The sequence below is a fragment of the Biomphalaria glabrata genome, chromosome 3 (assembly GCF_947242115.1).
Source record: "Biomphalaria glabrata chromosome 3, xgBioGlab47.1, whole genome shotgun sequence".
Taxonomy (NCBI): Eukaryota; Metazoa; Mollusca; class Gastropoda; family Planorbidae; genus Biomphalaria; species Biomphalaria glabrata.
The window spans coordinates 9,237,793-9,254,273 of NC_074713.1; the positions used below are offsets into that span (position 1 = coordinate 9,237,793).

General features: G+C 37.3%; 1 protein-coding gene across 1 annotated transcript in view; it reads right to left on the reverse strand.

Annotated features, from left to right (window-relative positions):
- The window catches only part of LOC106071926 (calmodulin-like), a 36,031-nt gene extending 22,273 nt beyond the window's left edge, over window positions 1–13,758 (reverse strand). Inside the window, exon 1 of the mRNA XM_056023254.1 lies at window positions 13,555–13,758. Coding sequence (XP_055879229.1) covers window positions 13,555–13,557 — 3 coding nt within the window. The 5' untranslated portion in view covers window positions 13,558–13,758. The remainder of the gene's footprint in view (window positions 1–13,554) is intronic.
- Window positions 13,759–16,481: the final 2,723 nt, after the last annotated feature.

Consider the following 16,481-nt stretch of genomic DNA (forward strand, 5'->3'; position numbering starts at 1 on the left):
TCCATCTATCGTGGCAAACATCCGTTGACCCCCCCCCCCTTCCGGGAGCGGCTGGTCACTTTAAAGTGCCCATTCAACTCAACGCCTCGAGCAACGCTGTTCGTCTGGCACTAGCCTTTATCAAGGTATAATCTCCCTTGATGTGCCGAGCTCTGATAATCTCCCCTTCATAATCCACCTGACCACCTGGGCTGATTTCCTGGACTTTCAACTCGCGCCTTCGCGCAATGTCTATCTCCCGGAAACGCCGACACGGTCAAACGAGGATCTCTTTGTCAAAGACGCCAGATAGTCTAGACCACCTTTGCACTTATCTCCCGCCACTCACCCCCCCCCCTTTTCTATCCACGTGTATATGGACAAACTTCATCGTCCGATCTCATTCACGCTTTAGAGCCCACAGAGAGCACATCTAACTCTTGATTGAGCTCTAGACTATTTTCATTCCCTTATTTCACTTTGGATTGGTGCTTTTACCTATAGGCAACATCCGCCTGAAATCTTAGCAACCCAAAGCTGATAGCAGATTTGCTGGCACCAGATCTGTAGACATCAGACCTACTCATCCTTCAAGAGTCCAAGTAACAACGCTAGCCACAGACTCGTCACTGGCTTAACTGATTGGTAGACGCAGCTTAGCTCTGCAACCATACGAGTTGGACTGCACACGGAGCCTGGATCCACTTCGCCAGCCCACCAGCAGACAGCATCAGTACCAGCCACACCAGTCTCATCAGTGCAGCACCGGACCAAAAGCTAAGCAACCAGCCTAATGACACTCAGACCACTTGGTTCTAACATCTAATGATGATAGTCCTATGTATGTAAATACGCTAGATCCCATACTAGCAACTGTACAGCATTTCACCTTTCATTATCTTATTTTGTATAATAAACTGTACATAAGTTTACGTCTAAATATAGTATTTGTTGCCTGCATTATAACGCTGTGCTTGTAGCTTATATGTGCAAGTAAGGATTCTCAAACCATAAAAATCCCCTAGACACCCAAAACGGCCAAATCTTAATCCGACTTGTCACAGTGGTAATTGATTTTTTTTTTTTATAGTTTACGTTAGTGTTAAACCGTCCAATATTTGCGGTTCTTCCCTTAAGATACGCTTTGTTTAAAAACAAAATATTTGTTATGTTTTGTTTGTTTAGAGATCGTTAAATCGTTGCCAAATGTCTTAAAATTGATGTTTTAACCCTTGGTGATTTTTAGTGATGAAACAAAAAAGGAATCATTAACAAATCAATGTAAACAAAGAGAATGTTACTGCGAAACAAAACATAATGGGAAAAAAATTAATAGAAGCTTACAACGTAATATAAAAACTATAATGCGAATATTTCTTCGGCTGTAAGCCAGCTGTCCAGTGTAATGAGGCTATAATTGTCGAAGAATCGGTTATCGGAACTTGGCGGGGTGGCACGGAATCTATCGAATCATTTCTGTATCGGGTGTCTAGCAACACAAGTCTGCACTTAGCTGGCATGAGAGTGCCCTGTCTGGCCACTTTTTTGTGTGACAATCGTGGGAAGATAAAATGGACAAAACCGCTTATTGAAATGGTGCCCATAGATGCACCATAATTCCTATCTTATACTCTTTGAAAGAACGCCTGTAATTTATAAGATAAGATACCCACAAAATGAGTTTCAGCTCATCTTTGATCGAGTTTTATTAAAGGTCGACTGCTATAAATAACTGAAAAGTGCATTAAGACCAAAGCGAGATGGCCACAGGACACTGTATTCAGAATATATAACACTAGTATAGGAGACAATGAACAGAGACAACGGCGGACAAAGGCTTTGTCTAAGTGAATTATGAAAAAATATGTAGGTCGCAACTGGGTTTGTGTAGCCATGTGAAACACTGCACTTATCCTTTATCTAGGAATCGAAGAAGAGAGAGAGACAGACAGACACGCACACACACACACACACACTTTTGACAGTGAACATCATGTCTTACAATATGACCAAACCAGCTCAGCTTTCGTCTCTTTACAGTATTGCGGAGTTCTGTCTTTATGTTGACTTGTCATAGCACAAGCTCACTTTTTCCATTACTGGTATCTGATACCCAGCATTATTTTGTACTCTCTGTCTGTCTGTCTGTCTGTCTGTCTGTCTCTCTCTCTCTCTCTCTCTCTCTCTCTCTATATATATATATATATATATATATATATATATATATATATATATATATATATATATATACACATTTGATGTTCTAGAACAAGGTGAGAATAATTGACCCTGACATTGCATAGCTCTGGAGATAAGTGGAGTGTTTATTTTGATTTATGATAGATTTATCAGGTCTACCTCTATTATCACACGACGAAAAAAAAAAAAGAACAAATACCCAATCATTTTGTTATGCAAGAATGGGACAAACAGAGGTATTGACACATCTGCACTAATTAACTCGTACATTCCATTTACTATAGGAACAAACAAATGATTATCTTATCAATAAATATGGAGGACACTTCGAGTGGATTATTGTGAGCCATCAAACAAGATGTTTACTCTTTTTGACTGCAAGAAGCCATTTTGTTTTTACATATGTCAGCGCAGAGTGTGTGAAGTTGTTTTAAAAGATAGCGTGGCCAACACAACGACCATTTTTTACTAAATTGTTAAGAAGTATTAATCAATATGTGACAGACTTCTAATGACATTTTTTTTTACGAACTCCACGCGAAAATGGGAAGCAACGACCTTAATAAATGACAGTCTAATGATAGGAGGATGTGTAAGTCTTGTGATTCGCTGTCTACGTCTCGTTACATGCTGACGTTTACCTCTTCAAATAAGGCTGGAGTTAAGTCTTCTAATACGCTAAGGGCGTATGTCCAGTGAAATTATTGTGTAGAAATGAGATAAAACAAATACGACTACCGGGCACATTATTGAGCTTCTGAAATGGAAACTTTGCCAACAGTGAAATCTTAAAAAAGACAAAAGCCTTTAGTTTTATCTGGAAGAAGACAAAGTCATTAATTTATGTAACTTACAGATTTGTTATATTTACTAAAATCAATACCATGGCCAACAATGAGGACGCATCGATGATGTTATATTATAAAGTTAAAGAGTTTTCCTATGATTGCACTTGTACGCGATACTTTTCAAATTGCTAAATAGATTTTTTTTTAATTTATTGCTTTGTAAAATGTGTCACAGGTGTTTCTTCAGATAATCACATCCTAGCCCAAACCTCCAGCAAGACGACGGGGGATGGTAGTGGGCAGGGTTCGAACCCAGGATTATCGAGATCACCGAACGACAGGCCAGAGCACAGGCTACACAACCAGGCAGACATGATAAAAATGTAAAGCAACCCTTTGTAGTGGTTACACGGGCCGCAGTAGTGTGTCACTAGTGTTAACCATCAACGCACTTGATGGGTTGGTCTAATTAAGATGTGCTTTGGACTATATACCACCGAGCCACTGCTCCGCTCCGTCCCCTCTCATCTATATGTAAGACCAACTTACAGCCAGTTCTTATACGTAGTAACAGGCAAATAATGAAAAAAAAAATATCTAGGTCATGCAACACGTGAACAAGAATAGACAGTTCAAGACGGTCCAGAGAATAAGGTCAACGCTAAAGGAAGGGTCAATTAGAGGTTACTAATGGTCAATCCAGACAATGGCTATTTTTGTTTGGACCATTAACACTCACTCAAAGTGACACATTTTTAATGGCATAGAGTACATTTTAAAACAAGTTAAGTACTCCAAGTACCCACTTCCGACTTTGCGATCCATAGGGCAGGTGATGTAAAGGCCATCTATTTCTGTGGTCGACGGTTGACATGGCTATCACGAGGCCAGGACAACGACAAACCATCTTTACGTCCCCCAGATATTGTCAGTTGCATATCTGAGAGTAAGATGGACTCGGGGGTGCCCAAAGATTCACGAAATTCAAAATTCGGTTTCAAGAAGATTTGAGCCCGATACTTCTCGGTTCGTAAGCCAAGCGCTTTACCACTCAGCCACCACCACCACCACCACCCCTAGAATACATTGGAAATCCTTGAATGACACCAGATCTGTGTATAGATGTGCGTGTGTTCGGAGTTGACACACTGTGTAGAGCAGCTCTCAAGAGTTCAGTGCAAACACGAGCCACGAAGATGTGATGTAATTGGAAGAAAATTGTCATTCGATGATCAGCAGGCCGAGGTGGGGATATTGGCGGGGAGTTGGGGACTGCGGTTGCCAACTTCAAAACAGCCACATTGATACTACCCACTAACAAGAACCGATCCATGCTTCTAACAACCACATCTGGTGCAATTCCTATCTTCTTATCTTATACAATACAGACGTTACTTCAAAAAAGAAGATGATTACGCCCTACGCGTCATGCATCTAGTCATGCATATTAACCAATGACCTAAATTCTGCCAATTCACTGGTTCTCCTGTCTAGCTTAGGCAACCCATTCCATGCTCTAATAGCACTTGGGAAGAAGGAGCAGTTGTACAAATTTGTCCTAGCATATGGAAATAATATAGTGTATGTATCTTTGTGTCTTTCTGAGTATTTTATTAAATTTTGTTTTTGTATTTGAAGATTATGGTTCAGTGTTTTATGCATAATTGCTACTCTACTTTTAAGTCTTCTATCCTGAAGGCTTTAAAATTTAGTGATTTTACTAAAGGTGTTACTCTAGTCAAATGTGAATATTCGTTTGTTATGAATCTCACTGTTCTATTTTGTGTCTGTTCTAGTTTCTTAATGTTTTCTTGAGTTGAGGGGTCCCAAACGGAGAATGCATATTCTATTATTGGCCTAACCAAGGTTAAATAACATTTTAGTTTTATGTTCTTATTTGATTTATAGAAATTTCTTTTAATAAACCCTAATGCTTTGTTGCCTGTGATGCCTGAGAAATATCCTAAAAATACACTGGTATGACAAAGTAGAAAACACCAAACTGTGGGAGATGAGTGGACAGAAAAATATAGAACTGCAGATCTTAGAGAGGAAGTGGAGATGGATTGGTCACACCCTTAGAAAAGATACCAACAACAGAGCTAAGCAGGCCATAGAGTGGAACCCCCAGGGAACAAGATGTAGAGGAAGACCAAAAAGAACATGGCGAAGCAGTGTACTAGAAGAAGCCGAAAGGACCGGAAAGAGCTGGGAAACCATAAAACAAAAAAAAAAAACTAGCAAGAGACCGTGGAGAGTGGCGTGTTTTTGTCGAGGCTCTATGTTCCATGAGGAACACAAAGGAATGATGATCATCATGATGAATGCTTTGTTTGATGTTTTGATAGTTTCATCAATATGGGGATTCCATGACAGTTTTCATTTATTATATCACCTAGGTATTTTGCGTTTTTCGTCTGTGTTAATGGTATACCATGAATAAGATAAGTGGAATTAATTTTAGTTTTTTTGTTACTCTTAATAACTGACATTTTTCTTAGCGGAGTACTGCTTTAAGCAGTGTATAGTATTAGTCTACAGCAACTGTTTGAACAAGAAAAAACTAAAAAGTACTTTTTTAAAAAAAGACAATACCTCCTTTATACTTCTTATAGAGCGATTATTTTTTCTCTTTATACTAATGAATGCTAGATTTAAAAAAAAATTGTTTTTTACCCTGCCCCATTCCAAAAACCCCCGAGAAAAAATTCTTGGTTTAAGCGAATGTATAAATCTACTAGACTTAGATTTAGACTTAAAAGACAGTGCTCAAAATGTTCCTGGACATTTTATTAAACTTTCGAGTCGGGACTACATGCGGAAATACCCGAAGACGTTGAGTCTGTTCAAGATATGAGTCCTAGACTTTAGTTCGAATCAGTGAGCTCTCTGGTGCTAAGCCTGACTGTATATACTAATAATAGAAGATTAACGAAATATTTCTATTCACATTTGTTGAACTCAAAATTCCCACAGGTATAGACCGGTTGTGTAATATGCTAAGCAGCTTAATGTCATGTGTAAATAAGTGTACACACTTGACTGTACGTGTGTACACAGTCCAAAAGTGGGCCGACCTACGCAGTGTTCAGCTTCATAAAATAAAAAAAAAACTACAATGAACCCTCCCCCACTTCTGACACCGCACATTCCCGACAAACGAGACACCTTGCTCTCTAAGCGTCATCAATTTTCCCACTGACACTAAATATTAAGTCTTAACGCGGTAGCCTTGAGTCACGGAGTGGTTCTCAAGATTGGCAAAGCTTCAGACAATACCATTATCTCAAAATATCAGAACGACAAACAGACGTAATTAAACAAGACGCCACTCCCACAAAATAATCCTATTGTTTATGTAGGCCTTCAAATAATCATATTGATTATATGGGCCTACAAAAGATGTATTTTAAAAAACGATTTTTCATTTCAAAACATGTTTAGACTCTCCAGTTTTAGAACCCTTCTACTTAGATACTATTACGTTTTGGCGCTTCTTAACAGCAGCGGACTGCAGATGTAGGGTTGTTAATAGAGGTCAAAGTTCAAAACATCTCTGGATGGCACAGTCGTGAGTTGTCTTCATTCACACACACAGACACACACACATTCTGCTACAACATGGCATGCATTCTAAAGAAACCTTTTTTAAAATCGGAAATTCGACACTATTATATACCCTAATTGGAACGTATTTACTTTCAGACATGTTTAGATTTCAAAGTGCTTTAATATTTGAGAAAGAATCCCAAAAACTTCGTTTGTCTACAGCAAAGGACATTGGACAACTCAGTGATCGTCAAGTTTGGACAGTTTATGAACAATTTTAACGTGAACTGTTGTGTAAACCGTAAACTTATGTTAGTGTCTTAGGTGCTGTTGGCATTGTAGTCTCTTCAGTACTGAATAAAAAGATATGCAAAAAAAAATATTTCTGAAATGTAAGAACTTACAAATAAAAATTTAAAAAAATAAAAATTACAAAAAAATAAATAAAAAGTCCACAAAAGAGGCTAGAGGATCCAAAAAAAAAAAGAGGTAAAGAAAAGAGGCCTAAGGCCCAAGGATTCCTATGATGACAAAGCTAAAATTAAATAGCGCAAATTCTGAGGTTTACTATTAAAAAAAAAAAAGATCTTTGTGGTCTTAAACCAATAAAATCATTAACTTTGAATAATTTTGGATCTTCTCTCTTTGTAATGAACATGAAAAACTGATGTAGTTTTGACCGCTCTCTAACGCTCCTATATCTGCAACTATGACTTTATAATTGATGAACTCCAGCGGGTACATTACAATGAACAGTGTATTTAATCATGAACTACATACAACTTCTCCATAACCTCGACTGCTCAACAGTATTGTATGTATTATAACCTGGATGCGTTACCCTTTTTGTCTTGTGAGTTAGTGTAAATGAAAGTATAATCTGAATTTTAAAAAAATATATATTAACTCACTTTGTCTCTTGTAAACATTCTTCCTCCCATTATTCAGTCTCGGATCATGTCAAAACTTTGCATAATTACTCATTGTCGAAGACTATACATGAATGTATTAAAAAAATAATTAACCAATGAGTTAATTTATTAGTGGTAATAAATTATTGGGTTTTGTATAGAAGAAGGGAGATAAATCTAGCAGTTATTGGGAGATGTCGCAGTAATTGTCGACATGTTATGGAGATGATTTGGTATTTGATGGAGATTTCTGGAGATTTTAGGAATGAAAGTTCTAGACAGTATTTGTAATCAAGGCGAATGTAGTGGGGTTTATCCCCACTGGTCGACCCATGGCGTACCATACGCCTCTGTTTTGCAGGGCCGGCCATAGGGCACTGCGACGGCAGTGGGCCTCGCACTTTCATTGGCCCCACTCTAATCCTAGGTGTAAATTATTAAATGAAACCTCCTGATTTATCAAGAGCTTTTGAAAATATCCTGAAATTGCTAAATCACTGCCCCATATAATTCAATGCTGCAGCAATACACTCTTTTTATTTTCTATATAAAAACAATTATTTTATTAACACTAATTGATTAATTAATTGATTAACTTTTGTATTGATTCGTGTATTTCCATTGACTATGAACTATTTTTACAAAATTTCAACTTGATCCGAGAACAGGAAGTGGGAGAAAAACGTCCACAAAGTGTAATAAGGGGAATTACACCATACATACAATCACATCTTTCAAATAAGTAGCTTTTATTTCCCCTTTATGATACCAAAACAAAATAATTAATTTAAAATAATTAATTGACTAAATGGTGTTTTTTTTTAGTGATTTATGTTTTGTTAGGTACAACAAATAATTGTGTAAGCTTTCAACTTGATCCGAGAATGTGCGTGGGAGAAACCTCTAGTAAAAAAATGTGTACCAGACAGGCAGTTAGTAGGAGTCTTAGTAAAAATGTGCGTCTGTTTAGCATGAAGAAAGGGCCGCGTGTAAATTTGTCACAAGGCAAATATTCGTAAGAAAGACTACAAACACGTCCCTTCCTATTTCATTATCCCCCACGATGTCCCCAAATATACGCAGTTCAATTAAGTGCTCTGGATCTATAATCCCCCATCACTGCTACTTGACTAGTTAAGGTGAACAGGTCCAAGATGAATGTGTGGTGTAGACACTAAATGAGATTCTTTGTCGTGTCCATTCTGTGTTTCGTGCTGTGCTATTGTCGTATCAATTGAAACAAGTCATTAGAGTAGATTTTCCATGAAAATAAAGAGGTCTAAGACAATGTGCTTAAAACATTTAAAACAAACAGAGTTTATGCTGATTACTTCGGCCATCACTTGGAGCACTACAGGGAAAAACGTGGGACACTTATTTCCATGAGCCTAGCCCCCCTCCACCTCCCGAGGGTGGTCGTAGAATTTTCTGGCTGATTTTTTTTGCTTTGGTTTTGCTTATTTTAGGTGAGACTTTAATGTTCAACCATCAATTACCCCAGCGCAACCAAGGGGGTTTTGAGTTTAAAATCCCCCTCCATGGGTTAGACGTTAACCCCCCACTCTTCTATTAAATAAACAATAATGTAAACGACAGTCACTAAATTCCACGAGCGTAGCCAAGGGGGATTTCGAGTTTAAAACGCCCTCTCTTCAATATAAGACTAAAGCATACAATAGTCACCAGATTCAATAAGCGTAGTGAGTTTAAAAAAAAAAACTCCAGAGAGTTTTAAGATAAAACTCCTCCAGACGGTTTTTGAGTTTAAAACCCTCCTCCTCCTGGCAAGGCAAGGGTTAAGTGTCTATAGTCTTTCCACTAACTTCAGGAAGAACCTATTCTAGGGTACAATAAACGTTTTCCAAAAAGAATGAAGGGTTGGAAACAAACAAACAAACAAACACACACACACACACACACACATATATATATATATATATATATATATATATAAAGAAAATAATTCCCCCACCGAAAAAAATCCTGCTTATTTCAACAATTTGTCTATATCATGTGTACCAATTCAAATTTTTACCAGGTACAACGCAAAAAAAAAAGAAACGATATGGCTAACGAAACGAAGCAGGACGTTTTGGCGCCGCCGTTTTGGCGACGCCGTTTTGGCCCCGCCGTTTTGGCGCGAAGGTCGTTTTGGTGCGAGCCGTTTTGGCGACGGGACGTTTTGGCGCGAAATACATTATGTACGTTTATTGTATTATTTCTTTTAAAAGAATTATTCATATCTATGTTTTGCATGAGTGTATGTGTTAAGACATATTTTTCACGTACTAAATGTAAATGTGTGTTTGTTTTTCACATCATTTTCTTTAATAAACATTTTGGCTTGTGTATGTGTGTTTATTTAGAGGCACACTTTTATTTTCAAAAACGTTTTTTAAGATATTACTTTAAAAATTAAAAACAAAATGAAACGATGGAAGACTAAAAATTGATGCAATTATTTGTTTACATTAACATTGGTTTATTTAATGACTGTATGGTGTCTCCAGCTATACATACCAAACACTTGCTAATAATAAGTAAAAATATAATACATGTACGATGTTTCTCAAAAGACTTTAAGTTAAGTATACATAGACACCATGGTTATTTGCCTTAGTCGCTGGAATTCAAGGGTTCATTAAAAAAAAGCTACGTGCTTATTAAATTATCGTCAAATGATATCTCGCGCCAAAACGTCACGTACCGCTAACGAAAAGAGCTTTATAATTTTCTGAAAATGTATACCAAATTTATAGTTTCAAATTTTGTTTAAACAATGTGCCCTTTTTCCCATTTCATATTTTTACAATATTTACCAACAACAACGACCACAAACATTAATGGAGGTTTACAAAATGTTTTTCGACTGAATGAAATCATTTAAAATTGTCCAAGACACACACACACAAATGATGACTCAACAAGAGTAGGTGGACTCAGTCCGAGACCAGTCGTTATAGAAGTCCTGAACACTGACCTGCAGACGTCACAACCTGTCTCTTCCTGACACTTATTTTTGCTGTTCTCAAGTGTTCATATTTTATCGTGAGGAGAAAATGATTTGCGTGTGTGCGTGTTTGATTAATTGTGTGTAAGATTGCTTACTGTACAATCACTGCCACAATGGAACTAAAGTTGTGTTATTTGCGTGCTCTTTGTGTCACTTGTGCACGCCTGTCTTTGAGATAGTTTGTGGCTGTGATTGAGATAGTTTGTGTCTGTCTTGGCCTCACACTGTCTTTCCCTTACAGTGCGTGTCTTTCTTTAAAATAGTTAGTGTCTGTGTTTGCCCTCACAGTGTGTGTGTCCTTGCCTACAATGTATGTGCGTAACGGGAAGGGGTTTTTACATTCCCCTGTCAACCATTGAATTTTGATTTAAAAAACCTCAAGTTCAACATAATACACATCTAGCATGACGCTAAACCATCCTCTCATTTTCTTTCTAAACATTCAGCAATGAGAATGTAGATGTATCTAGTACTGCTTTCTGATCTCTTATGTCATAAGTTCCCAGGGGCGTCCCGCATTTCTAGGGGCAGTAATAATACTAAAGTTACTTTCTCTTAGTTTCTGGACAATCAAAAGGATTTCATGTTTGTTTTGGTGTCCAGTACATTTCCGAGCACGACCTTCATTTACCGAAAGGTTAATGACCTCTAGTATGATGCATAGTGGGCCAGGACATAAGACCTATACGACATAGTTATTTCCCCCTAGCTTACACACACACACACACTTTTACATTATTTAACCACTAAACATTTTAAAGCGGCCCTTCACCCCAATAGTGATTTAGTCTCTTTAAATCTAACAAGCTTTTTCCTTAAAAAATATTTTAATGTCGCTTTAAGAAGATGTGGTCATTTTGTATGTTGTACTAACACATCAACGTCCACCCTTTCCCACCACCCACCCTATACTTAGCGGATAATATGAATTTGTTTTGAAATGCGTCACATTATAAAATAAAGCGTCTAATCAAATTTGACGGACGGGTCCTTAGCAAATGTCGCAAAGTTTGTGTCCAGAGGCTCGGGGCCTTGTACGAGGGTCATAACAGAGCCACGAATATATGTGTGATGAGTTGAAGGTGACAAAAGATACTCTTTATCGCAGGAACCCCCTTGCCACACTCACAATCGCCCCCCCCCCAATGCCGCCTATGTCTGTGACAGCCTGGCTGGTAAGCAACAACTTATACTATAAGATATGTTATTTTGGAATTTGCCGAAAACTAAACTTTTTTTAAAATTATATATGACGAAGGGACAGCATCTGAGATGAACACTTGATTAAGTTCAAGACATTACCTAGCTTAGGTCACCCAAAACAATATTTTGCACTGACATATAAAATATCTGATCTAACTCCATACGTCAAATAGCCTAGGGCCTTTTTAAGTCTAAATTAGGCACTGCCTCCTGTAGTGCCCTTGCAGGAAATGTGTGGTGTTCAAGGAAGTGTCTCTTAGCTTCAAAAAAAAAAAATAAGCTGATACTGCAAGACACCCCCCCCCCGCAGACATCGAAGCTGAAGACACTTAAACAGGATATGCGCCAGTGTCTCTTCAGACTCCTTGCAGAGGCGTCTACCGAGATCAGGATGTTTCTGTGTTTCTGTTTCTTTCATAATCCATTCGTTACGCCTTAACATTAGGAAGGAAGCGGTGAGGGGGGCTTACGGGCATCTCCATGTTCCTTAGCAAGTCTATAAATATCTTATGTTGCAGCTTTTGTATACACTATAAAGTATCTGTACAAGATGATGGTTAGTAGATCTAGCGCGAGATTTAATTCGTTTTTCATCAAGATACATCTTAAACATCATTCGTTTTCATCAAGATACACCTTAATCATCATTCGTTTTCATCAAGATACATCTTAAACATCATTCGTTTTCATCAAGATACATCTTAAACATCATTCGTTTTCATCAAGATACATCTTAAACATCATTCATGTTCATCAAGATACACCTTAAACATCCTTCGCTTTCATCAAGATACATCTTAAACATCATTCGTTTTCATCAAGATACATCTTAAACATCATTCATGTTCATCAAGATACACCTTAAACATCCTTCGCTTTCATCAAGATACACCTTAAACATCCTTCGCTTTCATCAAGATACATCTTAAACATCATTCGTGTTCATCAAGATACATCTTAAACATCATTCGTTTTCATCAAGATACATCTTAAACATCATTCGTTTTCATCAAGATACATCTTAAATATCATTCGTTTTCATCAAGATACATCTTAAATATCATTCGTGTTCATCAAGATACATCTTAAACATCATTCGTGTTCATCAAGATGTACAAGTATCTTATCTTAGTAGGGAAACCACAACCAGTGGCTTAGCAACCAAGGGGTTCATTGCATAAGTCCATTTTCCAAAGGAAAAAAAAATATTTCCTTGTAACTTCAGTACAAATTTCACGGTATACAAATTATATTCTGTTTTATTTCTTCTAGTCATTACTGAATTTAGCGCAATGGACACTATTGGGCTCCCTTGTAGAGTGTAGACCTAATGTCTGAATTGGAAATAGTACTGGATTAAAAAGGTCCTTAGTGATCTGAAATTTGGGGCCCTTTTTGTGTGTGTGTGGGGGGGCGTATATAAGTTCAAACCAAAGATTATATGCAAGTGTTAAATATTTCTTGGGGGCCCTAAGCTATAGCTTGTATTGGCTTATTGGAATTTTTTTTTTTTTTTTTTTTTTTGTAAATATATCGATATATACAGGATGAATCTTTTCTTTTTTTTTTTTGTTACACTCAAGGGAAGGGAGGCGGCCACTATCACTTTTTCATTCTCGGGCCCACGAGTCGGCCTGCCTTGCTACTCTACATGACACAACTTAGTTATTTCTTTTCTCATTTATCTTTCTTTATGTACTAATACTCTAGTAAGCAATAAATCTCATGGACCGCCGTGGCTGTCACCTACCTGTTGCCTTGCCTAATATTGTCCTATGTATCTAATCTATAAGAGCACTCTAACACATGTGTGGTCTAGTAGACTTGGTCTGACAATTTATTGTGATTTTTAACGTTTTAACAACAGCCCGATTTATCTCTAATTGATAACATCAACAAGTAACACACTTACCATTGTTTTTTCTCTGTAAAGCTAACACACTCACACAATCCAGGAATGTCAAGGGGAAAAAAAAAACTACTCCACACACTTCGTAACCACAACAACAGAATGGAAGATGACAAGAGAAGTAACTCTGAGAAGATGGGAAAAAGAAAAGGGAGAGAAGAACACCTCCGCGCCCTAGAGCCCCGCTTGCATCTGCGTCGTCGTCTGCTCGGGGGCAAGTCTCGCGCGAAGTCCGTGGGGACTGTTTACTGCTGGCCCACGCCTTGCCCCTTCCCCCCTCCTTGCTGACGGCGTAGTGACTGCAATGCGACGGATCAGTAGTGGATGAATCATTTGATGACTGGAGACGAAGTTCTTTGCTAGCCAACTAATGAATTAGAGAATTAATAGGAACTCTTCAAACGTGGAAGCGTGTTGTTGTTTTTTCATTCTGCAGAATGACGTTCCCTATAAAACACTATACTGTTCCAGATGTACTGTATCACGAGATAGTTCACGTCTATAATATGAAACACTGCTTACCAATTGTTGTTTTAAATTAAATAGATTTTGTCCCTTAAAAGAAGTAAACATTGGTTTGTAAATATTGGTAATCTGTATGACTGAGATTACTTAACTTAGTAATACAATTTAGAAAAAAAATGTTTTGACTAAAAAATCTTAAACCGTTTACATAAATGTGTAAAAGAAATAAATGCATGATGCCCTTATCATAGATTGCATCCTGCGTTTGTTACTATTAATAATGAATAGTTGTAAATATGGTGTATTTTGATGAAAAAACTGCTTGCATAGTTGATTTTAAAAATTGAATTTTTCGCTTTCAGAAAATAAAAAACTTTGAAAGTTCTTAAATATCATGATGTCGGATTTTCAGTATTTTTATCTAGTTTACGAAGACGGACGGACGGACGGACGGACAGACAGACCACACAAAACTAATAGCGTCTATTCCTCTATCGGGGGCCGCTAAAAAGATATTGTTTCCCCTCACGATATAGTTTAAAACTAAATGTCTTTTATACGTGGTATTCCCCCCTTGGCAAGTGTAGGAATCTGTCTAGATGACGATCAAATTTCCAATAACTTCCATTTATATCAGTATTTCTATAAACCTGCAGCCAAAGGTAGAAGAAAAATCTGTCCCAGTGAAGATCCTTCGTGCACCCCAGGGCGCCAAAAAGAATGCTGGTGATTACTTTAATTAAAAGCAGTAATCACCTTATCGCTTAGTATTCATCCATTTCCATCCGAGCGCAAAGTTTTATGGAGAACATTTCGTTTTAATTAATATTAGAATTGAAACTAAAGCCTACAAATTGAAATTGCTTTGGGTGGAGTATTTCAAATCCACTGCTGACGACACAGAAATTGAGTGACTAATAGGAACTGACAACATGCATTAAGAATTATATTTAGTCTTCAAAGATGTTAATGACCGAGTGGGCGTCTGTTTTGTTAGTCGATTGCTTTCATGACAGAAGAAAAACTTTTTTTAAATTGGACTTTTGCACTTGATAACTTTTAAAAAGAACAGTTTTTGCTTGTATTATCTTATAAATTACAGAAATTGTGTTAGAAGATAATTACTTCCATAAGATGAAGTAATTATACTACAACAACAATATTAAGCCTAATAAGATGTTATTTAATGCAGGGTTGAATAACTAAAGTATTAAAAAGTCATTGCCCCCCCTTACTATTACGGTCAAAACTAAATGGCTTTTATGTATGGTATTCACCCGTATAATATAGTGGTGCATGTTACTTAGTCTTAACTCTTTCTCTCCTAACTGACGATTCTAGCGTTGATTCCACCAGAATGTGGTGAATAATTACGGAAAGAAAGAGTTAAACTCTTCCAAGAGATGGGTTTTCCTGGATGATCCAGGCGACCCGTACCATGCTGTAATGGCACTAGGGAAGATGCAGCACTTGTAAAAATACGCTTGTATAGTGGTCAGGGGTGTGCCCATGTACTACTACGTGTTAAGACATGTCAGCACAACCCCTATCTCTCTCTCTCTCTCACACACACACACACACACACACAGAAGTTGCCATTAGAGCAGATTGGGATCAGGAAGGTCCCTAAATATCGAATATAACAAGATTCAACACTCAGCATCATCGGCTCGGGGAGTCTAGAACTCTACCACCTGGCCATAAAGTTCTTAACCACCAGGCCACGACGTTCATAACTAAGGCACCCGTTACCATGACCCAACACAAGCAACAACAACTTTAAAGAATGTCCAACATTTTTCTTGAAAATAGGGAATTTTACAGGTTACAATAGTAATGGCTCATGGTCTGGCTTATATATATTAAACAGATGCGATAGGCGTGACGTAATGAAGAAGTAAGAGGCTTGTAACCAACAGGTCTTTGTTTTGTGGACATTTCTTTGTTTTCTGGACATTTCTTTTTATTTTTGGACATTTCTTTAGCAACGTAAAGAAGTCGTTTCACTTTTATGTTAGATTTAATATTTGCATTCCATGATCATGGCTGTGTGTTGTTGACAACTACAAGTTTATTAAAAAAAAAGGATGACGGATTTTCAATAAGCATAATAATATGATGGAAGGTTGAAGAAAAGGGCAAGGACCTAAATTGTAGAGTATTGAAAGAGATGCATGATCAGTTTCGGGGTATGATCAGAGACTATAGTAAATTTATTAAATTAAATTGTACATTTTCTGAAGTGTGTATAGTGATTCCATGTTTTAGAATAAATGTTTTGTATTTATTTGGAAAAATCTTTTTTTTTTTTTTTTTTGAGCTTACACTTTAAAGTAGTATCTCCGGCATCACGATGTTGAATTTGATTTAAACAGATTACAAAATTAAAACATCAGAAACGCATTGTCTAATCACCATAATCTCATCATAACATCAACGAAGTTATTGTGCAATCTCGACCTCAA